The 27,997-nt window shown below is 40.5% G+C and overlaps 1 protein-coding gene and 1 long non-coding RNA gene across 2 annotated transcripts in view; one reads left to right on the forward strand and one right to left on the reverse strand.

The window, feature by feature from the left end:
- LOC147654364 (uncharacterized) overlaps positions 1-27,997 on the reverse strand; it is a 97,967-nt gene that overhangs the window by 9,780 nt on the left and 60,190 nt on the right. The window contains exon 3 of the long non-coding RNA XR_015285026.1: positions 14,357-14,508. This is a non-coding gene — a long non-coding RNA (uncharacterized LOC147654364). The remainder of the gene's footprint in view (positions 1-14,356; positions 14,509-27,997) is intronic.
- DPT (dermatopontin) lies at positions 1,250-27,915 on the forward strand. The gene is made up of 4 exons (XM_023941963.2): positions 1,250-1,615; positions 11,146-11,271; positions 20,694-20,801; positions 26,484-27,915. The coding sequence occupies exons 1-4, from the start codon at positions 1,317-1,319 to the stop codon at positions 26,548-26,550; spliced, it is 600 nt and encodes a 199-aa protein (XP_023797731.1). The 5' UTR covers positions 1,250-1,316; the 3' UTR covers positions 26,551-27,915.

A 27,997-nucleotide genomic window follows, 5' to 3' on the forward strand; every position in this document is an offset into this window, starting at 1 on the left:
GTCCAGTTATCATCACAGGTATTTCTTGTCAGTACCAGCAACAGAATAAAAGCTCATAAACTTTTTTTCTTATTATTTTCCTTTTTAACTGGGCATGGTCCAAAGGTGGAAGAGAAGTAGTAAAAGGATTTGAGAAGCTTGCAGCAAGAAGGAAACAGTCTCTGGATTTCACTAAAAGAGACAGAATCTGAATCTGGTGCTGTTTCAAGGGTCACACATTTTATTAGTAACACAGCAGAGGCAACATAGGCATGAAAATTATGTTAGATTGACTTTGGACTGTTTTACTTATTAAAACATGCTCAAATTCCAGAGTTTTCTATGGGTCAAGTACACAGTTAAGAAAAGCACACCATTCCAGACTTTCCTGAAAAGAGTGGGTTCCTGAAAAAGAAATTGCCTAAAAATGTTGATTATAAACCCTTTCCAAGTGGCGAGTCAAGTCTTGAATTTTCAACACAGCAGTTCCTCAGCAGCAGCCTTTTGTTCCTAAGCCATGATAAAATCAAGGTAGCTTCAAGATCCTTGCTCCAAGATTTCAGTAGGTTCTGGTCACACATGAAGCTTTTCTCATTGTACCTTGCTTATGTGCTTTATCAAATTAAAGCATCTGCAGAGTCCACAGTTTCACAGAGCTCACACACAGCCAGAGCAAAATCAGCTCTGCTTGGAGGAAGCCAATGCCCTACTTCTCAGGGTGGGCTTTTTACACGCCAAAGGAGTCTCAGTCATTTGGGCTCCACCTTCCCTCCAACCAAACCAACCCAAAATTTCTAAAGGAGTTTTTTCAAGAGGAGCAGTGAATTCCCTCACCTGCCCCAATTCCCTTCTTTCTAGGCACTGGCAGACTCATGACACACATGTTTAGGAAAAAGAGGATGGTCACACACACACAGAGGGTCACATTCAATTGCATGTTACTAATGATGGAAAATGGCAACTTCAAATAGAGCTTTAATTTCAAATAAAGTCATTTTCAAGCTTAACCTCTGTCCTGAGGGTGAAAGTGTCCTGAGGATGTCTGTGTCAGCTGTGACATGCAGCTTGCTGCAGACAGTAGCTCTGCAGTAAAGGATATCAGATGGTTTGTGGTGGTGGGAAGACCCTGCTCTTAAGGACTGCAGTCTTACTGTACTTGCAGAATTCCACCTTAAAAGTAATTGGACGTCTCTGTAGCTCAGAGAAGGTTTGCTAAGCAATGACACACTGTGCTTGGATCTGAAAACATAACATCTGGAAGCCAAATGTTAGAGGCAATATAAAAGGGCCAGCCCAACAACCCAGAGGGGCACTTCTAAGCCAGGAACATCTTCAGGATGGACATTTTCCTTCTCTGTGTGTTCCTGCCTCTGGTGACTGTGGCATGGGGCCAGTACAGTGACTATTACTATGGTCCCTATAATTATGGAGATAATGATGAATGGGTCAATGTGTACCGGCAAGGTTTCAACTTTCAGTGCCCACACGGGCAGGTGATCGTGGCCGTCAGAAGTGTCTTCAGCAAGAAGGAAGGCTCTGACAGACTGTGGAACTATGCCTGCATGCCAGCATCCCAGAGCCTCGGTGAGCCGACAGAGTGCTGGTGGGAAGAGATCAACAGGGCAGGAACCGAATGGTAGGATAACCCCAACCATCCCTGGAGGGCACAGCCCTGATAACCCCTGTGGAATTCAGGTCCTAATACTGTGGTCAGAGCAATGCAAATGCATATGAATGCCATGATAACCAGCAGGCTTCAGTGCCTTAAGACTCATTAATCACAATGCATGGAGCTGATCAGCCTCACATTTGCCTTCCCTGTAGCAATTTTTTGCTGGAGGGTGTCAGTGTGCTTTACAAGTGGGGTCCTTTGGTCACTCACAAGCTCAGCTGTGAAGTGGTCAGTCTCACTCTTGTTTCAATGATAAGGAATATGAGGCAAGGACCTACTTCACAGGAGAGCATAAAGTCCCTTTTGCAAAGTCATACTGAATCAATGACTATTTGGGAAACAAATTTCCAAACTCCTCACTCCATCCTCATGCTCTTATCACTAGAAAAAATAATCTCTGTATTGTACTGGCTCTTTGCTTTGTGTTTCTGTTGCTAAGCTTTTTGGCTTAGGTGTAGACAAGTGCTGTTTTTTAGTTGTACTGTTATTACAAGAGCCAAAAATCCACACTAACAAGCGATGGTGGTGGCATAAATATCTGCATGGTGATAGCAGATCATGTTAATTTCCTAATACTGTCAATTTGCTTAACTAAATGTTACATTTTCCATCAACCTTGGGGGGAAAGGTGATCACATTATGTGGCTGCAATGATTTCTGGAAATTGTACAGTATTTAATATTTGGGCAGAATACCCAGTATTTAATTATTTTCTGAGGTTTTTTAATGAAATGGAAAACAGAGTTTTGGACAGCTCTGGGATTAAAATGTGCTTTGGACAGAATGCAATGCATGCAGGAATGAGTATTTTTGAATAGCTGAAGTGGTTTTGTACCAGAAGTTGCAATGAGATTTTTTTGAATTTTGTTATATGGGAATAGTTTATCAAGGAAATGTGAAGTTTCTGATTTTTATATGATTCAAATTTTTTGTTCTGAATTATTAATACTCTTTCATTTACCATGTGACACATGCCTATGGCTGATGCAATTGCTAAGGGAAAAAATGATTTACCCTATGTTTAATTTTGGAATAAGATTGGAAAAAGAACCAGGGAGAGCTGCAAAACAAGCAAAAAGAACACATTGTGATAATCCTGGATGACTTCTTAATTTTTATACATTGATACAATTTCTATTTTTTACATAATAATAATTTTGAATTATTTTTGAAACATTTCTTTTGTTCAAAATAAACCTATTATTCTTTTTCTAAAAATCCCTGGCAGCAATTGCTCAAGTTTACTTCTCACAAACAGGATACTGTATAAGTCTATACAGAAAATTTTCTTCTGCTATGTAACCATTTATCACTGTGCTCTGTATGCTTAGCATGACTACATTCACAGTGCATTAGCTGAACCTTGTTTCCTTCACCTTCTAAAAACATCTTTTCACTTTGTCCTCTTTGTTGCCTACTTTTTTCCTATAGCAAACCCTATATTTTCTCCAAATGTATTTCTTTTTCAACCCCTCTTTAATTGCTTTTCTCTGTTTTTCTCCCTTTACTAGTTTTTTGAGTTATTTTAGTACTTCTTCATTAGCTCACTTTTCCAGTCCAACATCTCTTTCCTTTCCTTTCCTTTCCTTTCCTTTCCTTTCCTTTCCTTTCCTTTCCTTTCCTTTCCTTTCCTTTCCTTTCCCTTTCCCTTTCCCTTTCCCTTTCCCTTTCCCTTTCCCTTTCCCTTTCCCTTTCCCTTTCCCTTTCCCTTTCCCTTTCCCTTTCCCTTTCCCTTTCCCTTTCCCTTTCCCTTCCCTTCATATCCATCTGCAAGGATGAACTTGTGCTCCTAGTTACTTGGGCCATTTCCATAAATCCTAGCTATTTGTGCCTGGTTGGATTCTGCAGATTTCAGTTTTCCACCCCCAGGGCTGAGCTAGTTGTATCTGCAGTGCTTCATGGAGAGAGGTTTGCAGTGTGCCAGCACATCCCTGGTCATGCCAACACTGCTGCCCAAGAACCCAGCAGTCTCATCTCAGACTGGAGTGAAAGTTTGGCCAGAGTAACCTCAAAATTAGAGTGATGGCACTAATATATTCTGGGGAACCTTTGAGAATCCTGCCTTCTCTCTTGGCATTCTTACTTCTCGTAGGTGCCCCTCTTCTCTCTCTCTTCCACACCCACCTCAGTGCTATTTGGAGCCACCCCCAATTCTAAACACATTCACTCAATATTCAAGTGGGACCACAAATTGAGTCACCATCTGTACCGATAGCTCCTGTTTGGCCAGCTCTCCTCCCTGATGATCACCCCACAAGCTGGTGGTTGAGCAGTACATCATTCTCTTGTCAGCAAGTCTGCTGGACTTGCTAGTTCATTTCCCATCCTGGTAGGATGGACTGAAATGTTCCTTCTTCAGCTCTGTCTCACAGAGTATCTTGTCTCACCTTGCACACCACATCCAGGGATAGTCAATTGCTTGTACCACCAGTAACTACAAGTCTGCCAAGTTTTTGCTAAAATCTTGCAGAATCAAGTAGGTCACACAAGACTTGAAATCATTGAGTCCAACCTATGACCAAACATCACCAGATCAACTGAATGCCACATCTGGTCTGTCCTTAAACACTTCCAGGGATGGTGAACTCCACAATCTGTCCAAGCTGTGGGCTTCCAGCTTTTCTATGCTGTGGGAACCAGTGCCAAAGGCTGCTACTCTGCTGCAACTGAGGCCTTTTACTCTTTACCCTACCTTCACTGAGTAATGAGAACAAGCTTGCTGCATCCTTTGTAAAATCTTTTACTTAATAATAGGTAGCAGCTATGCCTTTCCCTCACCCACACACCTTCACCCATGCTTTTGCTTTCAGGCTAAACACATCTCCATTCTTCTAGTTCTCCTCTGGAGGTATTATATTCCAACAATCCTAAGCAAGTACTGATCATACCTACATCTCTTCTCTGAATTCCCTCTGGTTTCTCAGCCAGAACCCTAGTCAGAAAATCTAGTCTGGCAGAAACACCAAAAAAATAACCTTTGACAAATTATGCTTACGGCATTTCAAAATTCAAATGGTGATTTTCAAATTACTGCTGTGCAGCTGCACAATAGAGACAAACTCAAGAGGGGTTTCTTTAGAAAAGACAATAAATCAAGAAAAGCTTAAGAAAGAAAATGAAGAGGGAATATAAAAGAGAGAAGAAAGAGTCTCCAACTTATTATTTTCTTTGGCTTTTGGTATTTGGGGCAAAATGACAGAAATGGATGTGGGGACCATAAGGATAGGAGAGTTTGGAGCAAGAGGGAACCACTGGCAGAGCTTCTTGGTAAATTTACTTCCTTCACTAACACTAGGGGTTATACAGACTTAGACAACCGATCCATAAAATTTCGAATCCTTCAAATATGAAAAAACTATTCAACAGAAAGAGGACAGTGTCACAGATCCACATTAGGCATCTAATGCCTAGTGATGACCTTTGCCTCTTTCCAGGGTCAATGGACAGAACAGGTACTCTAAAAACTGTCCTCTGGGGCACCCCAGCTCTTTCACAAGCAGACTTATGAAGACCAATCCCTTCTGACTGCTACCTCAAATTCCCTAGTGGCCTTTCAGATTATATCTAACTATGGTGCTCCACTGCATAAATGCACCCCTGAAGTTAATCATATATGTCCATACACTTCTGAAGAGATTATGTGCATTTGTGTTTTGCTGAAAGGGCACAAGAAGCTTGTGAACTGGTTACAAGGCTAAGGGGAAATTGTGGCAATAGATTGGATCAGATGATAGGAATGCCTTCTCAGCCTCACTAATCTGTGAATAACTTTAAAGTTAAGTACATGTACAAAAGCTTTGTTGAATCTGTTTGAACACCTTACTCCTTCAGAGTAAGGCTAACTATCTGCTAACCAAGATGATATTCAACAGAGAGAGAACAACTGGGAGCAGGAACCAGTTCCTGGATGATTTGGAAATACTCATGCCTGGGGTAAGGAAAAGTCTCCAGAGCATATCCTGATTCTGCAGTTCTTCTACTATTTTTTATGCTGCAGTTTCTCAAAGAATCCTATCTTTTCAGGGAGCACAAATTTTATGTTCTTATCTCCATTTGTACTGAAGAAATTTTGACCTTGTTTAAATATTTCACCACCTAAGGTCTGAGTGATCGAGGGTGAGACTATTCTTCGCTGCTTTGTTGTATACTACACAGTTGTCTCTATAGATCAGTCTCTGAACAAGGGTTTTGAGAAAAAATATTTTTCTTGCCTGAAATCTATCATACCAAAAGACAGGGTTCACACAAACAAAGGAACAAAAGCTTGCAAGTGAAGACAAGCAACTCTTCCCTCCAGGAAAATAAGTTTGGTTTACACCGCATGATCCAGATGAAACCATGCCATATCCTCAATATACTCCCAGAATATGAGGATATTGACGATATTTTGTTGTAAAGCAAAAAGGAGAAGCATTTCCAGCCAAGAGCTATTTACTCCATGTTTATTGCCTCTTTTCTATGTTTAGACTTCTGAGAAAGTGTTTAGATGAGACTTAGAAAAAACAGATATCTAGATTCTCCTTCCCCACTCCCATTCTCTCCCTCCTTTGCTCACAAACTAGGTGCAAAGACAGACTACTGAGCAAAGGATCAATCTGTTCAGGCTCTAGCAGCATACCTTAGTATATCAGTAGGAACTATTTTTGTTTCCAGCCTCTAACCAAACCCAAATTTCAAATCTGAGGCTGTATTACCCAAACCAAATCCAGCTGCTCTTTGAAATTGTTCCCATTTGTACTGTCTACAAAAACAAGTTAATTTTCTTCAGAGCCCTAAGTTTATGTTAAAGGACTAATGCTACAAGTCCATTTAGCACAGCTGCAGTGGACTGAGTCCAGTGGGAGCATCTGAGGAGAACAGGAATTTTCTGTAGAAAAGGAGGCCTCATCAGCTACTGTCAAGAAGAAATTACCCGGGTGAAAAGGGCCTTGCCTTCCCTTGGTCAGGGAGCAAAAAGTAAGTTATAAATGCCCCCTGAATTAAAGAAAATATTGCTGAATATGTTACAAAGGCTGACTTTCGCATGTGGAAGTCATAACAACATCTCAGCACCCCACAACAAATCTTCCAACAGATATGAAAGACTCCTTGTAGAATTGGCTTTTGGAGACTGACATGGCCTAGTCAAAAGTCGTTCCCTCTGACTGGATGCCAGAATTGCAAATGTCCTGAGCCTTCCCTCAGCCTCTTATGTCTCCCCATTCACCTGTAACAGACTGACCACTGAATTTGTTCTCACCATGCAATTAATACTATTGCACATAGGGAGGACACTCCACAAAGCTCAGGAAAGCAGCATAGGGCCTCCCTTCCCCAGGGACATGGAATGACACTCTCAGGTTACCCTGTTATTAGGAACACATCACCCTCAGTGCAGCACGACCCAGTGCCTACTGAGCTGTGAGTCAGCCTCTGTGTGTTTTCAGAGAGCCTCAGGGAGCACCAGCCCAGTCAGTGCAGCAGGAATTCAGTGCAGGCTCTAACAGCACCACTTCTTGCAGCTGGACTTGGGCTTCCCTGGGCAGATTTGTAGTGAACAGGCTGCTTCTTTGGGTTCTCATCCTCAGGATAACATGGTGCTGATGTAGCTGAGGAACAAGGGACCACACAGCACCAGCATTAGATGGGGCACAACACTCTGGGGCTTTGCTTAGCAAAGAGCAAAATTAAGATGCAGGCATAAGTATGAAGAGACACCAAAACTGATTCCATTGCTCAAAACAATTCTATTGTTGTAAGCAATGTTTGTATTCAGTCTGGCAGATACCTGTTGAGTCAATGAGGAACATGCTGAAGTTGTTATTGATGTTTGCAAATAATGTGGCACAATTTAAGAGGATCTATAGGGTGAAATATGTCATGCACAGATCCAATTTCACATATGGATTTTGGGTGGGTTTGTTTCATGCCAGCTTTTGTTTGGTCTCACAGGTAAAAGCTCACCAGTGAAGAACAAAAGCAGTTCTGACCTGAACTAAATCTGTAACATGGATACATGCTTTGATTGCTTGCCATGACACACCTCAGATGTACAACACTCATTAACCAGTTCAGAAGAAGATTTGGCAGAGTGAAGGTTTTCACAGGAATCACAGCAAGCCAGGAAAGTCTCAGATACCATATCCCTGTTACTACACAGAACTCCCCCCAGAATGAGGCTTTCTGTGGAACACTGTCATTTTCCACACCTCTACCCAAGGCAAGGGCAACTTCCCATCCAAGTGCCCCTGATCTTCACCACCAATCTTCTCACTCCCCTCTACCAGCCAGCTCACCTCCTCTTCTCCCAGTACCAGATCCAAGAGGCAACTCTTCACACTTCACTACTTGAGCCAACTAGAAAAAGAAAACCTATCCACTGCCAAGTTGAATCCTACACAACCCCAGCCAGTTTCTCACATTATTCTGCATTCACCTTGCAAGAGGCATTTTCCTCTCTTCTTAGCAATGTCAGGATTTCAGGAGTGAGGAGAACCCAGTCACATTAACTCTGAATACTGAATTACCCTTTATAGTAAAAGTGCTAAAGAGTGGGTCTTGTGAAAGAAAGCATTGTTTTCACTTGGCTATAAATCAGAGTTCCTGAATCACTAGTTTTTATTCACCCTTCAGGATTGCTTCAGGATTTGCTGTGACAAAAGTAGTGAATTGGCCAGAGAATGAAAAAATTCTGACATATTAAGTGGTGTTTTCAGATTAATGCATAGGGCAACTGACTGAAAAGGTGTGTGGGGAGGGGTTGTTTGTTTCCCTTGAAGAATTACTTTCTGTTTGCAGGAAAGTGGCCAGGTGGGAAAAGGAAAGAGAGGGAAATATTTTATATGAGCTTGCAAATAAGCACTCTAAGTCCTGAGAGCATCTCTTCATTTTTGAAGGAGTATTGAAAGGATTTTACTTGAAAACTAGAAAGATTAAGGCAAAAAATTTTACATTATCTCAAAGCTAAAGAAAAGTACTTCAACATCACTATTATCTTTCTTTTCCTAAACCTAATACTGACCTTGAATAACAGATTACAGGACCTTGTGTATATGAGACAGAAGCAAAGAGAGAAGTGAACATGAGCATTAATGTGTATTTCAAATTTTACTTTGAAATATGTTAAAACAAAACTGCAATTTAATTATAAAACATTGCTTATGTCCAGGTATACTTTCCATCTAAGAAACTAATTTTTAAGGCAATACCAATTATATTTTTTTAATCAAACTTAATCCTAAAATCTGGTTCCCCAATATGAGTGCATATAAGCATAGGAGAGTTATGCTAGCTAGGTTTGTTTCTCAATTCACTACAGAGAGAAGTGTCCATGAGTGACATCTCTTTCAAAATTAATCTTTCCATCACAACTGGACTATATTAGTGGAAAATAATGTGTCAAGAAAATAAAAACTTTTGTAGGACAAAGACAGTGGGAAAGAGGGCAGGACTTCCCAGACTGAATGTGAGCAGGTGGGAAGAGAAAGGAAAGAAGAACCTCCCACAAAGACAAGTATGAGCAGGAATATCAGACACTGATGGGTAGGAATGGGAAATTGTAGAGCAGTGTTGAGATTCTGAGAGTAAACACAAAGGAAATGGAGAAACAAAGTGCTCTCAATATCACACACATGCAAAAGAACTAGAAAATCTCCCAGGGGCACAAGGACTTGAGCAGTGCAAACGCAGGTAACTTGAAAGGGTGAGGGATAGAAATTTTGTTGCTACGTTACACAGTTTAATGCTCATCTTGCAACAGGTACAACCAATTGCCATATTGCTGTGTATCAACTATTCTTCCATCAGGATAACACAAATCATCTGCAGCTATCCAGCATGTTTACACAGAGTCTTAGCCATATGTTCCTATGTGCCAAAAGTCAGAACAACTTCCTATCAAAGTCCTGATAGGAAATCCTCTGAGTGAGAGGCAGGCTGCCGCACTCAGTGTGATACCATGGCAACTCAGAGTCCCCATCACGGCTGAACTCTGGAGGTCCTTAGAATCTCACAAAGCACAACAAGTACGTGTGGCCCCATCAGCGTGGGAGATACAGGGACACAAACAAGTGTAAGCACTCTTGGCTGAACAACAGAGCTCAAGGGAAGAGAGAGAAGAGACCCTTGGGTTCTAAAGTGGAAGCCGAAAACTAGGCAGGGAAATTCATCACTGCACTGGTCAAAATGGATGAGCTTTTCAGCTTTTGCATACAAACACTTCAGCCTCATGCTGCCTTTGCAATAACACCTCTGAGCACAAGTGAATAACTTTCCAAACACCAAACTCTGCTAGATGATGTGTTTTGCCTCCTGGGAACTTCAGGTAGTGAAAATAAATCATGAGGTCATTGAATGAAACTGAAGGAGATTTTTTGGTATTTGTTAATCATACATACAAATACCATTTTGGTATTTGTAATCATACAATTTACCTCTGAAAGTGTCTTTCAGATTTTCAGATATATCATTGTAATTGATTCTATGAAATCACAGAGAAAGTTTGCTGCAGGTTTCCTTGATGAAAGGGAAAGAAAGAAAAGGAAAAGCATGGAAGAAAAGGCATTCCTGTAATTTTCATGACAGGGAAACAGTGAGTCCAGGAGGGTGCTTGAGAGAAGGAGCACTCAATAGCTGAACTAATGACCTGTCTGTTTTCATGAGCTCCTTGTCTTTAGTCTCCAAGACTATACTCAAGCTATTCAAACTGATTACCACTTGAATTACTTTGGGTATCAGTGTTAAGGTGTTGCAGGGTGTGCAGACAGAGGCATGCATGCTTTGAGACCATGTCTATTCCACCTCAAGGCAGTGATTCACACGTATGTATGATAGAATTACCGAGCCCACAGAAAGCATGAAGCAGCACATTTTTCTTTTGAAAATCCAGTCATAAAATTTATGTGCCTTAAAATTACATAATATCTAAATGGCAGTTCTCCTTATGTGATTGCTACCAAATAATGATTTTATCATAAGCTTAAATGTTTTTAATAAAGAATTCCTTCTCCTAGAGATACATAGTTGTGAAAGAAAACAATTAAAGAAATTAATGAACTTATTTTATAAAATAGCTTCTTGAGCTTTTTTCTTTTTTGGTTTTTTTTTTGGTAGAGAAGTAGTTGAAAAGGTTATTTCAATGAAGCCCAAGTCCTCAAATACTAACAGTCATAGACAAAAATATTAAAGTCAGTCTCATGGTTTGTAAACAGTTGAGAATACAAACACCAGAACAATCTTCTTTCCTGGTTAGCATACTGGAATGATTAAATGCTTTAACCTGATTAAATAGTTTTAAGTGCAACATAAATGCAAAGACATTGGTTACTGCTATTTCTTATAGAAAATAGTTACACTATAGACAGCAAGTGCAAACAGTGTTTCTCAGCACAAAGTCAAACCCTTAACTTGCACTCTATATCAAAAAAGTTAATGCTGTTTTGAGAAGTGCTTGAAACTATCAAGGAATCTAATACCATGTTTTCCTTGTGTGTTCTCTTCTTTCCCCTCATTATTAGGTATCAAACCTGCTCAAACAATGGGCTGGTGGCTGGTTTCCAGAGTCAGTATTTTCCATCGGTGCTGGACCGTGAATGGCAATTTTACTGCTGCCGCTATAGCCGGAGATGCCCGTACTCCTGCTGGTGAGTTCAAGCAGACACCAAACCTGTGAGCTTCTTTCCCCCAACAGTCCCTATCAATGTCTTTGGCTGCTTGACCTGTCAGAAACCTTGTCTGAAAAAGAGTTAACTGTGCTTCGTGGAGCTAAGCGTGTTATTTCCAGTCCATTACAGGATTCTTAAGGATGCGAGGCTAAGGGAAGAGAATAAGGGTGCAGTTACACTGAACAGCACAACTCAGCAGCTGGCCCTCAATGAACAGCTCTGGGGATCAGCACCAGCCTAGCTGTGCTGGAAACCATGACACAAGTCTCCAAAGTGGAATGACATTTTCCCACTATAAATCCAGCACATTTACTGGAGTAGGAACATCTCTGTGTTACAAATTTGTGCCACAATGACTTACAAAAGTGAATTTATACCTCAGGAGAAATGTTAGTAGTGCATACAGCTATGCTTCCTGTCTCAAAACTGTTAAAAGAGTCATTTTGTCAAAGCCAAAATGAGCTACTGATCATAAACCCAAAAGAAAAAGGTATTCTCAACAGAGTATCACAATTGGTGCTGGCAATTTAACAGATTGTGGAAAAATGAGCTATGCATCCCAAGCTTCCCAGCACACCACAGGTGTGGTTTCTCTAAATTAATACCAAAGACAGAAGCAGAATGTGTAGAGGCAGGTCATATTGTTCCTGTCCATTCTGTTCAATGGAACTCATAATTTTATGCTCTGGGGTTACATTCAGCTAAAATTTAGCTGTTTTCAGCGATATAAAGAATAACCCACCTCTATTTAAGAAAAAACCAAAAAAAAGTAGGGGATAAAAAAGTAAACCTGTGATGAATCTCTTTTTCCAGACCTCAGCTTTGAAGGAAGCTTGCCATTGAGATGCATACAAACTGTTTATGTGCCTGTTGGTCTTACTTGGCTGGCTGGCTACTGGCCAAAGACAACAGCACTGCCTTGCTTTTCATCCTTCAGTCTCCTTGCAGCCAGGAGGAAAAGAAATGTTTTTATTATTATTATTTTTAATGCCTTTAAATTGCAGGAATTCTGTAACAAAGTCTTTGAATATTCTTCTGAACATTCCTCTGCCTCCTTTCCAGCAGACATTGCCTATGGATGTTCCCTACCTGGGAGTTTATTTATATACCTGCCAGGCTCTTCCCTCTGAGGGAAAGTCACTCAGACTTTTAAGCAGTTCTTCCAAAGCTCTTGTACCCCTGTAATACTGCATACATTTTCAGAGAGATAACAGAAAATTTTGACATTTTTTTTGTTATTGTTGACAGTTCTGCTTCCCTCAGATGTTGTCTTGACAACTGGGAACAGCTTTGTCTCTGCTCTGTAAATTGGCATTCAGAGTAAGGTAAATCCTAATATAAATGTTTGGGGTTACTGAAGCCTTTAGTTTTCATCTCAGCTGCAAGCAGATTCCTATACTGTCCTTCCATTTCCAACAGTGACAGCTCTCCATTTTTGTGCTTGGGAAAGAAAGCCTTACATAGTTCACCTGCAGTTCCATGCAGAAAAGACAGCATTTCAAAAGCAGGTGAAGAGTTTTTCCCTCTAAGCAGGGTAGAAATCCCATGTACTCACATTCTTCTGGGAGGGGAGAGCTGTAAAACTGGTGGGAAGCTGTGTCACCTGGCTTGTGAAAAGCTTCTGGTGCATAGTTTGTGGTTATGGATTCATAAAGAAAACATTCTGCCTTTAGAGTTGGCAAGGTGTATGTATATACATATATACTCTTTCCACATACAGTTACCCAAATTAGGATGTTAGGGTCTGGATGGACAGATCCTAATTAAATGGGTTAAACATTGTGGTTTAACAGGCTTTAACAGGGCAGTGGTTAGAGGGTGATACCCTGCCTTACTGTCCTGCTTACTGTCTCCATCAATGACCTTATGAAGGCAACAGAGCACATGCTGGCCCAGTTCGCACGGGACACCAAACTGGGAGGTGCAGCTGATGTGCTTGAGCGCAGGACCGCCAGTTCAGGGGGATGTAAAGTAAACTGCTTCTTCTGTGAGGACAGATTTCCCAGTGAGGCTCTTTGAAGGCTTTCAAGACTGAACCAAATAAAAGCTGAGAAACCTGGCCTGACCTTGTGGTTGGCCCTGTTTGGAGCAGAGGGCTGTAGCAGAGACTTTTTGAAGCCCCTTTTCACCAGAGTCATCCTGGGGTCCCACACAGGACGACTTTTTTACTGGAGTACCCACACCGTGCAGATAACGTCTCTCCTCCAAAACAGTGGTCTCTTTTCTATCATCTGCTAGGAATGGTTTATTTTCTGGTTTACTCTCTTTCCCTGCCTAGACAGTGTAGTAGTACTCTGGGAGAGTACTGGTTGTTATGGTAACATAAAACCAACATGAACTTCACTGGGGTAGTGTGAAACCCCACGCTTTGGACTCACTTTTACTCGTGAAGTCACAGATGTGACTTGTCTGAATTTTTAAACTCCAGTGTACAGAAACCAAACTTCCCATCCCCTAAACTCAGGAGATCTCACTTAGAAACTAGCTTTCATTGGCATTTCCAAGTCATTGTCACAAGACCTTGTTCACACATTACTCTTCTGGCCTGTATCTTGCACTGGTTAAGATGTATTTGACAAAAAGAATATGTTTTCCAAATGAACTGCAAAGCAGTTCCCTACCATGAGTAAGACCTCACATTGTATATGCAAGTAGGACACAAGAATGTGTGTATAGTGTATCATTATTTATTGCAGTTTCTGGCCCAAACTATAATAGTATTTGTTCTGTTCCAGGAACTCATTGTAAATAAAGTAATTGTGGAGAAATGGCAATCAAGCTGCTGCTGACTCCTATTTTTCAGTCAAAAAGGCTTATTTCCATGCAAAGGCTTCTATTAGTATACAGCTATGTGGAAAAGTAATGCCAGGAAAGTATGCAATGATGGTGGTACTTTGTGGATCATACATTACACAGGAAAATCCATATTCAAAGAAAATTCATGCTGTAGAATTTCTCAGCAGCCTTGACTTTCAATGTGCAATGTATCCTTAAGTATGAAACCAGATGTGGGCAGAAATGCATTTTTAAGAAAACTGACAATATTGAGGTGTGACAAAATTACCTCTCACATTGGGTATTTGATCCCTTCTTCTTCCAGTTGTCTCCATACAGACCTCTCTGGTAAATATAAAAACAGTAGAAAAGCTGATCTTATGTATGGTCTTTCTTGTCTCTTCTGCTTCAGGACTACATTGCTCCTGAAGTGTGATGATCCTACAATGAATAAAGACAGGGGTTATTTTTTTATGTGCATGAGCCATGGAACTGATTTGTTAGAACGTATCCTGGTTTTTACACCTAGAATATCCCTGCAATTTTTGAAAACTGATAGTTATTTATTGGAATACTAATTTATAACACCATCATGCTGGCTGAAACCAACACTTTGCTTTCACTTTGCTTAATAGAATGACTGAATTCAAATACATGCAGAAGGACTTTATTTTTTAGCATTTATATCCTTACTCTTTGAACCCAACAGTTCTCTTTTACAGCTCATCTTCTCACCATTAATTCCCAGTTTACCTCTACAGTAAGCTCATATTGAAAATAAATGTACTAATCTTTTCCAGTCTCATAGTTTTGCACTTGCTTTGTAAATTTTTTTACAAGTACTTAGTTTCCTTCTTCATCATGCCAAGACTTGTCATGGATTCTGCACATTTTTAACATACTGAAAATAATTAGCATTTCTCACAGGAGGCAGAAAAGCTCTCTTTACTTTACCTGGCTAGGGAATGCTACCACACTAAATAAACTGTGCGCTGATTTGCACCATAAAGAAGCAAATCTATCACAGATGCAGAGACAGTGTTACTAAGTGGTCCCATTAGAGCCCCGATTTTTCTCTTTGCCAGGAAATGAAAGCTTGACTCCATACTCAGAAAAGCAAACACATGTCACAGAGCAGCCCCAAGTCTGCACAGACTGTTTATGACTGTTTCCCCACTCCAGACAAGGAGCAGTTTAAATGCCAGAAGGTCTGTCTGGAGCTTTGGCTGCTCTCTGTCATGGTGACACTGTCCAGGCAACAATTACATTTTCCAAGAGTTATGGGGTTTAAAGTACTTATTTGTTTTCCTGACTCAACCTGCCACACAAGACATATTGAAAATGATGTGATCCTATGCAGGTTTCTCAGAAGAGATAACCAGTAGCAGAGATGCAAATCTAAGAGGTGAACTCAGAACAGATGTCATGAAAACATGCAGGTCTGGAGAACCCAATTTCCCTCCCCTCTTTTTCCATTTTTTAAAAGCTATTTAATTGTTTGAGGGCGGTTGTTTTTTGGATTTTTTTTAATATTACCCATCAAATATAACCTTACATTTCAATCTGCAGGACCATCTTTCAGAGACATTTTAGGAGAAACACATTTGATCTGATATTGGAAATCTGGCCAACTTATTTTGGACCTATTTTCTTGAGGGACAGGCACAAGTTGCCTTGAGCTGTCTGCTGCTGCTTGTAGCTGCATCGCAGAAGCTCCTGCAGGCCTGGGAGAACTCTGCTCCCACTGTGTCAGCCTCGTGGCTCCTCAGCCCCAGGAGTGCTTTCAGTGCAACACAGTGGGAACAGGAGCAGTGATGTGTCTGTCTGAATCTGTGGGCTCAGAGCCTGGAGCCTGAACTCCATCCCAAAACACATGACATGGCCACACAAGCGAACTTCTCATCTCTAGAGGAGCTCCAGGACACCTCTAGTTCCCTGGCAGCCTGGCAATCTGGGATCTACACAGAGCAGCTGCCAGAATTTCTGTAAGACAGCTTACTAAGACCTTCTTTGGCTTTTCAGCATAGGATGCATTTTTTAAAGCAGATGATCTCTGTCTTCCAGCTGGAGGAAGAGATGAAATTTATTAAAGAGGCATATAATTCCCATGTTCATTGCATCCAACTTGCAGGCTTGTGGGTCTTGAAAAAAAATTTCTCCTTTAAGAAGGACATGCTCTTGAAGTACTTGTAAACATCATCTGAAAGTAAGGCATTTTAGGTGCACTCCTTGTCCTCAAATGTCAGAAAGTTAATGTCAAAGCTTATGTTTCCCTCTAGAAATGGAGCAGCTCTTTCTTTTGGCTGGGGCATTGTTAGAGGAAGAGTTCAGTGACAAAGAGGGATATTAAGGTTAAAGAGAAGCCATTCATCTTGTTAGTACTGTAAGTTGCACAAGAACTGAACAGTGTAAGATATTCCAAAACCATGTACTCATTATCAGGGAATAAGTATATTCCACAACCGGAGCCAGAAACTGTTCTACCACGGACTGTCTTATACTTTAAAAGACTCATTTCTTTTGTCTGCTTGGTTTCTGAAAGCAAGAAATACCCACAGTTCTCATTTATTTCTTTAATCAGCAGGTTGTACATACTATGGCCATTGGTGTACTTGACCTTCCTATTGGTAAACAGTAGACTCATGATAACTGTTTCTAAAGTCAGTTGTTAAAAGAGTGCCACGGATCACTGTAGATTAGTACAACATTCTTCTCTGTGCTAAATTAATAACTCTGTGTTTTCTATTAATCTCTACCATAGCAATTCTTTACCATGGAAAATAAACAACACAGCTGTTTTTAGATTAAAATAAAAACAACAGTAACCCTGGTAAAGATTTAATGCCTTTTTTTCAGTACATATCCCACCCTGAGCAAGATTTATAGGATTATAGTGAAATATATTAGAAAAACGTGTGGATGGTTGGAGCAATGTAAGCCACTGAAAAGATAAACCATTTCACATCAACTCTATTCTAGCTAAAAATGCCATTATGAAAATTCCTTTCTCTGCCAACTTTTCCCGCTGTCTCACACACAGGCCAAACTACTTACAGCCCTTATCACCAGATTTCCTTCCCCAGTCTTTAACACAGAATTACCTTCTTTCTCATCTCTCCATAATGTCACTGGTGCTTCAAGTCTCTTGTGCCCAAACATCATACACCTGATACTATCCAGAAGTAGATTTGAAAAGCTGAACCAGAGCTCCTGTTTTCTGTATTTTGTTGCAAACAGATCACACAGACTGAAAAGACTACCACTTTAAAGTCTCACATTACTCTTTTCTCCCCTACAAGTCCTTCCCTAAACTTAACACTTAGGTGTGTATCTGGCTTTAACAAACAATTCCACTAAACACACCCTGCTGGCCCCTGCACTTCAGAGTTTGTTTAGCACCAAATTTCTCAGTGCCTAGAGCCCAAAATTGCTATAACACACATCTTCTCACAGCTGCTTTGCCAGCCTCTCTCCTAGGGCCGCCTGCCACCTACCACCACAGGCTTGGTCATACAACATCCCAAACTGCAGCAGCAACTTTGGGCACGTGGAAATTCCCAGGCTTCTCGCTGCTCCCCTAGCCCAATTCTCCTTGCTAGGAGTTCAATGCCAGAGGTGCTTACAGGGCACTGTGAAGGTTACTGTGGGTGACTTTTCCCAAATGAAAAGCCCACGGGCAGGCCAACCTCACTAACTAGGGTAAAAAGCGTCTCACATTCGTTTTGAGACTCCTCTCGGATACAAGCCATACATTGCCACATGTGCCTTACAAATGCTACCATGTTTGTAAATAAATTATGTGTCTGTAGGGCCATGTGGGTGGCTCACAAGTTGACAAGCTCACATTTAACATTCTCAGTTAAGTAGTTGATACTGAGGGTACAGACCAAGCTACAACAAAACCTGAGGGAACCATTGTCCTGTGGCAGGAAGACCACTTTGGGAAGACCCTCAATGGCTGTCTTAAATGACCTTTCTCCCCTCTATGATGAGAAAACCACATAGTGACTATCCCTTTGCATTAAACACTAGAGCATCTCTAAGTGCAGACAGATTCATAAAACGGAGATAATGGAAAAGGAATGGGACACAGCACAGAGCCCTGCTACATGGACAATCAATTGCATTTTCTTCTAAAGGACACAGTGCAAGCCAGACAACCTTGAAATGCAGGGGCTTAGGGGAACAGTTTCAGAAATGAGTACAGCAATCATCAAAGAGAAATTAATTATCCAGACCACACAGACTCATGTGAACTTGAACACTGCTGTCATAGCACTATTTATAATTCTTCTCTCCAGAACAAAAGGAGTCAGTGGGCATCTGCCAGTGAAACAAGACACACTTCAGAGCAGCTCAAGTCCCCAAATAATTTATTTTTAGTAATTGCATAGATTTATTTTTTGAACATTTCTTAGTGGAAGAGCCTTAAGAGGCTGCATGGTAATGTGGAGATTCAAATAGAGAGGGAGGGGAAGATGACAGCAGTCAGAAAGAAAAGAGAGGGAAGCTAAATGAAGACTCCCAGTGCACTTCAGAATAATACTGCATGCCTTTTCAAAAGGTCTGTGAGACCACAGCAAATCAGAAATTTGTCATCAGATTTACTTTTCAACCGAGAGGCCCATGAAAGAACTTCCAAGAACTGGCTCTCAGTTCTGTTTCTGAGTAGAGCAAAAACGAGCTTTTTAACCTTGTCTTGCACACAGTCTCATCTGCCCAGCACATACTGCTGGTCAATATTACAGAACATTTTCCTTGCTGAGTGCCAAACAGATGTTATGAAACACATTTTGTAGAACATATAAAAACACATATCTTAGTGGTTTCTCATAATAATAGCTAAATAAAGTGTCAGAACCTGGAGTTGACTGCAGAATGTAAAATTAAATGCTGATCCATAGCTGGTCTTCATTGTTAAAACCTTCTATGACCCTGGATTTTCTGAAGGTGCTCTATGAGACACTCAGGCTTCAAATTAGTAAACTAAATATGGGGACTCTCCTCTGGCTGAGTGGGACATGTTTGTGGTTTCTTCTCTTTCTCCTAGTCTGCAACATCTGGCTGCATGACCTGTGAAATACTTCTTTATTTCTTACCAATGGCAGAGCACTGCAAGGGCTTTGCACATCCACATGTCCTTGGTCAGAACTCTGACACTGTGACCAGGCCTGATCTTCTGCTTCCCAAACACATTCTGGGATGGGTGTCCTTGCACTGTAACTCAGAATCTGTGTGTGACTGTCATGGCCAAAGAACAGGAAGCATGAGAACAAGATATATTCAAAGAACTTGACTGATTAAACTTGAGGTGCTTATAAGGTCATGCTTGAGTTTCTATATGCAGACGCATTTTTCATTTGTCAAGGAAAAATTATTTGTTAGGAATGATGTTCCAACTGAATGATCTTTCATATTCAAAAGCTGAATATGACCTGGAAAGCAACCTAATAGCCCAGAGCAGCTCATTTTTCAGGTAAACTTTTGCTTCTGAGTTCTGCAACAGTTACAGGTTTGGGCTCCAAATACAACCAAAGCATCTCATAAAAACTCAAATCCATCCTGATAACTATATTCCTAGTGAGTAAAATATTTAAACCTGTGCTTAAACTCCACGGATTTAACAAAATCTGAACATGCACAAGTGCTGGCTGGAATGTGCTTGAATCACCTTGAAGCATAATTCAAGTACTGCTTCTGGGCTGGATTAAGTCAGGAAAAGATTGTCAGGATTTCTGTAAGGGTGTTTTAACCCTGTTAGTCTCGAGTTGGGCTGTTTATTTCCACAGGGACAGCATCTCCCTTACAGGGAACCTAATGCTTCTCTTTGCCATTTCAGAGTGAAGGTGCAAATTTCAGTAGCAGTTCCCATGTAGAATGGTGTAATACAAGGAGTGCCAGGTTTCCATTCAGACTTCAAATATAATGTTGACAGAAAGTACTGGTCAAGCTTCCAGCCCCTTTCTGAATATGCTCATTATCTGTAAAATGAATTACAGTATTACTTGCCTATTTCCCAGGGAAGCAGCAATTATCATTTGCTTAATAATTGAAGAACCACTTTGAGGTTCTGAGAGAAAATACACTGCACAAATATTGTCCAGGCCCATATTTTTACATTATAAATTAGGCAGAAAGAGGAAACAACAAAGAGTAATGGATTAATTGTTACATTCACTTAATATAATTCATAAATGGAGAAATGCTTAGAGTCATTTGACTTGGCAACATTTACTGCAGTCTACAGCTGCAAACCAGAGACTCACAAGAGGCTGGAGCAAATCCCTGCAACAAAGACATAAGTACTAGATGAGCTTTATCTTCTTGTTCAATTTGCTTTTATCTGAACTGCACATTTTATCTTTTATCAGAGCTGTAGGTGTATATACATATATTCCAATACTGCAGTTTGCTCTTAATTGTTCTAAAGTTGCTGAATTTTATTCAAATACCTGCCTGAATTAGTTGCATAGAGGAGAAAGGCAGTCTCATGAGACTGTATCTTGTGCTGTTAAGAAACAAGAACTTTCAAAGAAGCAGGAGGAAACTCTGATTGAGTTGATCATTCAACTGGACTCTTCCATAAGGTGGTGAATTATATTATCTTCTTTTTCCTTAATGTAAAGGTTAACAACAGAATATCCAGGACACTATGGAGAAGATATGGACATGATGATGTACACTTACGACTATTACATCCGTGGGGCAACCACAACTTTCTCTGCTGTGCACAGGTTTGTTTCTTATCTGTTTCATGAGAAATTTTTAAAAGTCTGTCTTTTCTTTTTCTCCCCCAAAAGTCCACAGCTACATACCATCTGCTGTGGTACTCAGCATCAAGGTAGTCATTCTGAGGACCAAAATTCACAGTACATATGATTCCTTGTCCAGGGTGGTGTATCACCAGCAGGGCATGCTAATGGTGATCATTTGCCATGTCCATTTGAACAGTGAAAATAACAGCAGTGGTAGGTTGGGCTGAATCTGACCTTCACAAAATGCAACCGACCTCAGTATAGTGTCTCACCTACCCCTAGTTGGAGCATATTTCACTGAGCTCAGTAAAAATACCCTAGGGACATATTTTAGTCCACTTTTCAGAGAAACAGGGAATCTACCAGCATGCAAAGTTAAGACCATACAAACTGCAGTGTGAATGCTTTACACTGCCCAATCCATTTCTGCACAATTCTAACAGATTCAAGCCACTCCAGGAATTCAGGCAGTGCCACGCACCTTGATCCCTTTCCAGAAAATGAGTTAACTACATTTTCTTGCTCTGGTCATTTCTTGGCATTTGCTAGTCCTCTTGGGAGAGGATCTATGGCTAGTGAAGTCATAGTCATGCAAATGGATTCACAATTTTTCCATTCAGTTAAAAAGGAATGTTTCTCCCTTTTTACTATGCACAACTGCAAAGTTTTAAAATTTGGGTTTAACATAAATCCCACACCGTTGTCTGCCTAGGGCTACAGAGATCCTAACAGAGCAGGTTTAAGAGTGTAAGCAGTCACTGATCCCTGGGAGAGGGATCTTGATTCTCTCAAGCTGCCCTCTAATACATCAGTCATAAGCTATTTCTTTGCTGGTGTCTTTTATTAGGCACCTCAGTCCAGTATACGAAAGCATTTGTTATCAAACATAGCACAGACAGCAAGGCAAGGTGTGCTGCACTGCTCTGCCAAGATGGGCTACATGAGAAGGGGGAGAGAAGAGAGAGGTGGGACTTTAAAGACATCAATATTTACAGCTGTCTCTAATAACACTCAAAGCAGCCAAAGTGCTTTTGTCACTGTAGTGCTCTCAGCTTGCCAAAGTTCACTTGAGGGATCTCTCAGCCAAAAGGTTACCTAAAATAAGGAGGCTTTTCCAGAAGTGACAACACATTGTAAGACTGCTGTAGGTCCATAACTGTAATTTCAAAGCTAAAACACATTATTATCCTGTTTATTACCAAATGGAAGCCATGTCTGCAAATTCTTCCTACAACTGGAATAGTAACATTCACAGATACTTGACTCAAAGGTATCTATTTATCTCTTTAGATAAAGAAACTACAAGGTCATAAGGGACAACCCCATTCCAGGCTTTTCATCTTAAATATTCTCCAGTGCTATCCTTAGTCCTTGTTACTCATGGTTGTGGCAGAGAGTAGGGGAAATAATGCAGACAGTTCATTCCCCTGCAGCTGGAATCCAGACTCCATCGGATGTGGACCAGGGTGAAGTCTGGAATCACAAGGATAAGCCTGGAAAGCAAAGCAGCCAAGGTAGCCTATGCCTCTGAGCAGATTTCTGTCTCTGACTACTGAAGGCAGCCTTCAGAACAGGGTGGCAATGGAGCAACTGGTTAGGAGCAAAGGCAGCACCATGGGAATGTACATCTGGAGTACAGGTCCTCACAGGACCACAGTGCCTAGAAGAGGAAGAAGCCACCAGCACACCTTTGTCTTATGTCTGTGCTGGTGGCAGTCATGCACCTGCAATAGTAACAGGCTGAAACTACAGAGAAAATATATTGTGTATTGCAAACTAGAAAAGTTTTCTGTGCCAATGAACTTTCCAGCCCTCAGCTTCCAGGACAACAAGAAACAATTTGTGTTGCCGAGAGAATGAAGTGAAAAAAAAATAAATCTTGCTACACCAGTTCAGAATTCAGACTTAGGCTGTAACACTCCTCCTGAGCAGTATGAATCACAGAAGTCAGCAAGATTTGTCATCCTTAATGGTTCTTTGCACCTCATGAGGCAGAACAGGAGCAGGAAAAAGTCTTTTGAGTCTCAGCCTGCCTAGAGCATGCACATTTCCACTTGTCTATGTGAACATTTCTCAATTGCTCTTCGTTTTCAAGCACATTAAACTTGTGTACATAGTATTTAGTTCATGATGGACAATGTCCTTGAACTAACAAGAGCCAAAAAAATGCCTCTGAAGGTATTCCAGTTTAAGCTTTTCCTAACACTCCAAACAGGTAGGTATTTTTAGACTCTTTCAATAAACTTGCAGAAATCATATCTTCCCTTCCTACTCCCTAAGACATTAGCCTCCTCTGAGGCCACTGTTGATACAAGGATATTTGAAACAGCATGTGATGCTTGTGGCAAAGGACATGGAAAGTTTAGAATGATGTTATCCCCACCAACACTTCTGTAATCATTCTCTGTGAGTTTCCATGCCTCTGTATCAGGAATGAATGAGTTATTGTTGATCATCAAAGGTTTTAACTGCTTGCTTCTGAAGTACAGACTCCAGAAGTGGTTACTACTTACATTTTCCAGACTAACTTTAAATAGGTCAAAAGGAGAAAAGAACTGTCTACAAAGGCAGCTGGAAAGAATTAGAAAAGGCCTGAAGTATCTCTGGGAGCCTGTTCAGGAGTGTGGTGATAACACTGATGCAGACAGGATGACCTAAGGACATAAATAAGGGAACATTTGCAGGAAAGGGCAATATCTTTTGTTAGACAGACTGATACAGTCAAATTTCAGAAGACATGGGCTATGTGAAGCAGGTTGTAAACAACTGAAACTGCTCACATACACATGCACATTGCAAACCCTTGGCAAAATAGATTCCAAAACTAAACTCACAAACCAAACAACATAATACCTTCAGCCTGAGCTCTGAAACATGCCAAGTGATGATGGTATGGCTTTCTGGTGGAGCATTGTTAGGTGCCTGTGATCTGGTTGGGTCAGTCTCCTGAGTCCAGAGAGCAGCACTGGAATATTCACAACCCAACCTGCAGCAAGTATCTTGGACAGGGAGATGGGAATTACCAGGCGTTCTTGGGAAGAGCCACAGCTTGTCCTTTGCTATGTAGTATAACAATAGCACATGCAGACTGTCATAAACTCATTTCTTTGACAAAACTGTCCTCTATTCCATTTATTTCGGTGATCTGGATAGCCAGTTGTTTCTTAACTATTCAGGCATCATCACTGAAAAATATTTCAACAGCCAGGTACCCCAACAGTAAAGTATATTTGAAATACCCAGACAAGCTGGACATCCACCAAGCTCAGCTGAGCTAAATTATAGGCTATTTAAGGTCCCTAATAAGTTTCATATGACTGATGAAAGAGGATTTTGTCAAACTCAATATGAATAGGAATTCACGGAATTTTTTAACTGAATTGGAAACAGATTATTCAACAGTATTTGGAGATAAAAGAAATTTCTCTATACATCAAAAATTCAAATGTGATAGCACATGACAACTGGAAAGCAAAAGTGACAGTTCAATATTGATTTCCAAAGCCAAGGAAAATACACTAATTTAGCAATTGGGAGGGGATGACAAACTGGTGTTAAGGATCTGCAAAGGCAAGTTCAGATATATTCTAGAGTTGGCCTCATAAGGCAATTCCTGATGGCATCTGCATCCCCACTGGTAAACTTGTAAGGGATGAAAGGCTGAGAACTACTGAATTAAGCACACAGCAGCAATAATACAAAGTAATTGCCTGCATCCTGAGAAGCTGGCCATTTATGCTTGAGCTAATCACAAGTAACAGGGGAGGAAAAGGTAATATGACATAAATGCATCAACCATGGACATACATGCTAGTGTCTGCCAGACCACACTGAAATGACAGCTTCAGAAATAACACTGTTCCAGTATTATAAAGCACGTTATTAATGCAAGCGACTGAAATACATCTCTTTTAAAGAGCTTGACTTTCAATTTCACAATGCCCTATTTTAGAAAAATGCTTGACCTAAGATTTTGAACTGAAAGTCTCTCTGGCAACGGGTGCAAACTTCGCAGACCTTAACTTTGACCAATATAATCCTGTTTTCCACAGAGGTGTCCTCGTTATTTTTTTATCTCTCTTGGTAACTTAGTGACCAAAAGAGTAATAACTGTCTTTGAAGAGCATGCACATAGACCAAATAAAGGATTCTTAAAATAAACCTCAAAATGAATCTTGAATTTAATTAATCTTTGGTAACAGTCTTACGAGGAAATTACAATTTAGAAACATCTAGGAAAGATTTAAAGAAAACCAAAGCTGAACACTATATAACTGTTACATCATACTTGCTGATGAGCATGACACAGACCCAGTTCCAAATGACAATCTGGATAAACTTGTAGCTTAGCAGCACAGTAAATTTCCAATTAAAAAACCTCAGTTAACAAAAGATGCAATGAGACATTTTATACCTACAGGGTAGGTACAAAATTTATACCTACAAGGCTTAAGAGTCAAACTAGTTTTATTCCAGAACAGTGTTGCCCAGTCAACGACACCATGTAAGCATAGTTAATACCAAAATCTGGGCTCAGGGGCTTCAGTACACTCCTGAGAGGCAGCAGTTTGGCCCCAGTTTGGTGCAGGGGTCTTGAAATGCAAACTCCTATTAAATCACTCTAGCAGCATTACCTGTCCCATGCCTTAGCTTTAAGATATCACTATTAGCAGAATTCAAGCTATCAGAAACCCCTTGGAGGACAACCCAATACCAATATAAATGACAACTGCCATCTGCAAGGGCTGTAGTTTAGATCTAAATTCAAGTTAGCCAGTATCAAGCGGCCTAAATTCAACATTCCCTTCACAGCAGGACAGTATTTGATCCTCTGAACTCATATCTATTTGTCAAAGGAAAATTTAATGCACAATAAGCTAAGGAGGAAATTAAATTTGTAGCCTGTTGCAGCTATTGGACACTAAATCATTGGCCTTCACTGTTGAATCCCACTGCTGCAGTCACACTTCCTACTAACAATTGCTAGATTTCCTATTACTCTCTTGAGAGAGAATACCACTCATAAACTGGGAAGAGCATAAACTCTCCTTACATTAAAAACCATTACTCTTCCTCACATGTGATTTGATCAAGGATGAAAAGTGAATTTTATTTCTCTCACTATTGATTTCTTCACATCTTTATTAAAGGACACTAACTGGAAGACCTAGTAGTGAAAGACATATATAAAAAACAAACAAAAAAACCCCAAAAAAACAAAGAAGTGAAATTTGCTGTATGGATAACTCCCCTCTTAGACATAGCTTGCAAATCACCCAAGTACTTTTCATTTTTTACACATTGCTGAACAATATATGACCTGACAATAACTTCTGACAAAATCATCCTTTTCCTCTTGGTCACTGATTAAATCAGTTCAGAATTGATCACCATCAGGATTCATTGTCTTCCGAAGGATACTCAGAGACCTACTTATTCAGAGAGCTGATTTTCTTATCTTGTAAAGGAGTCTGAGGGAAATGTAACTATCACACATATTTAATGTCATTTCAGCTCTTAAAAACACAGAGCACTCTGTCGGTTAATGGCAGACAGATGTTTTTGTTGCCATAATGCCTGATATAAAGTTACTCTCACTTGTATAGCATCTTCTGCAGTTCTGGCTCACTAATACCTCTCTCTTGTCTCTCTTTCATGCAGGGATCGTCAGTGGAAATTTATTGTCTGCAGGATGACAGACTATGACTGCCCATTTCAAAATGTTTAAAAAGATTGAGTGTACTCCACTTGGAAAGCTCGGGGACAGACAGGGTGGGATGAGGATTAGTGATTACAGAAGAAGGTCAGTTAGGCTCACAAAAGGGTACCAAGACTCATCAGCTGTCTGCTGAACACATAATTCTTTCCCTCTGGAGCTAATACATAAATTGCCAGCATACATGCTTGTAACAGTGAATTCAGAGGATTCTTTCTAGCTGCACTGACAGTTGTATCCCCGAATTAAATTTGCTTATGACATAAATACATACATCTATTCCCAGCTCCACCTGTGCTCCTCACAGGACTTGTTTATGATACAGAAATCTATGGCACATGCAGAGTTGCCTTTTTTATATATACATATAGCCATTCTAAACACATACAAATTCCTTTCACATAGCAGCTCTATATAAATGGCTTCCCAGCGCAGCTGCTCCGAATGAGGTGGAAACCTACTATAGACTTCCCAACATACACTAGACTTTCCTGTCTTCTACTTTGTACTTGGAACCAATCCAGTGATCCCTACCAGCTTCTCAGACCTGGAAGTGTGCAGAAAACATCATTGGAAGGTGTCTGATGAGCTGTATCTGTCATGACCTGTTGCAGCCCTCAGCATAACTCCACTGCCACAAAGGTCTGCCTACACGGGAGAATTCTGGGTATTTACAACAGGAAGACATCAATATCTGATAAAAGTGAGAGTAGCTCTACCAATAAAAACAGAAGTCTAACCCAGCTTTACTGAGAGTCTTTTTTATATTGTCTTAAAAATCTCTAATGACAAAACTAACCAAGAACTCTGCTCTGGGCAAACCCAGGAGTAGGTCAGGCCACTCACTCTCAGTAAATATGGATATCACATTCTTCAGGAGTCTGATTTTCAGGTGGATCTGGCTTCCACTATAGGTGCCTCAACAACAGCCATCTTCCATTGGTAGTACATTTTTGGCTTAGAATAGACAAATAAAGTTAGTGACTTAGGTGACCTTACTTCCTCCAGTTTCCAAAATCTATTGGCTATAAAGATCAAACTGACCATGTTTCAACACTCCACAGCACTTGTGCAGCTGCAGTCCAACAACAAAGAATATTGATCTGTTTCAGGAAGATCTGAAGTAGGATTTTCACTCTTGAACAAGCCTGAATGTAGGATTCAGTTTCTTAGTTGATGAATTCAATGGTGAACTTAGCAGCAGTTTTGGTGGTGCTGGCTCAAGGGCCATGACTCCACGTGCCAATTTAAGGCTGCAAAGCTTCATAGGAAACAGTGGTGTCTGCCAGTGAATTTCCATATTCCAAGCAATTTTTAGCATGCTTACAAGCATACCCTCTTCTCCAATAAAAAAAATTTAGGTTTTGCCTTGCTGTAGCCCTGTTCTTTATTGATTTTACTTATACCAGCTTATTAATTTGCATACAAACAAACCCTCTGTCACTCTCAGAGACCATGA

The sequence above is a fragment of the Cyanistes caeruleus genome, chromosome 3, assembly GCF_971803275.1.
Source record: "Cyanistes caeruleus chromosome 3, bCyaCae1.hap1.1, whole genome shotgun sequence".
NCBI lineage: Eukaryota > Metazoa > Chordata > Aves > Passeriformes > Paridae > Cyanistes > Cyanistes caeruleus.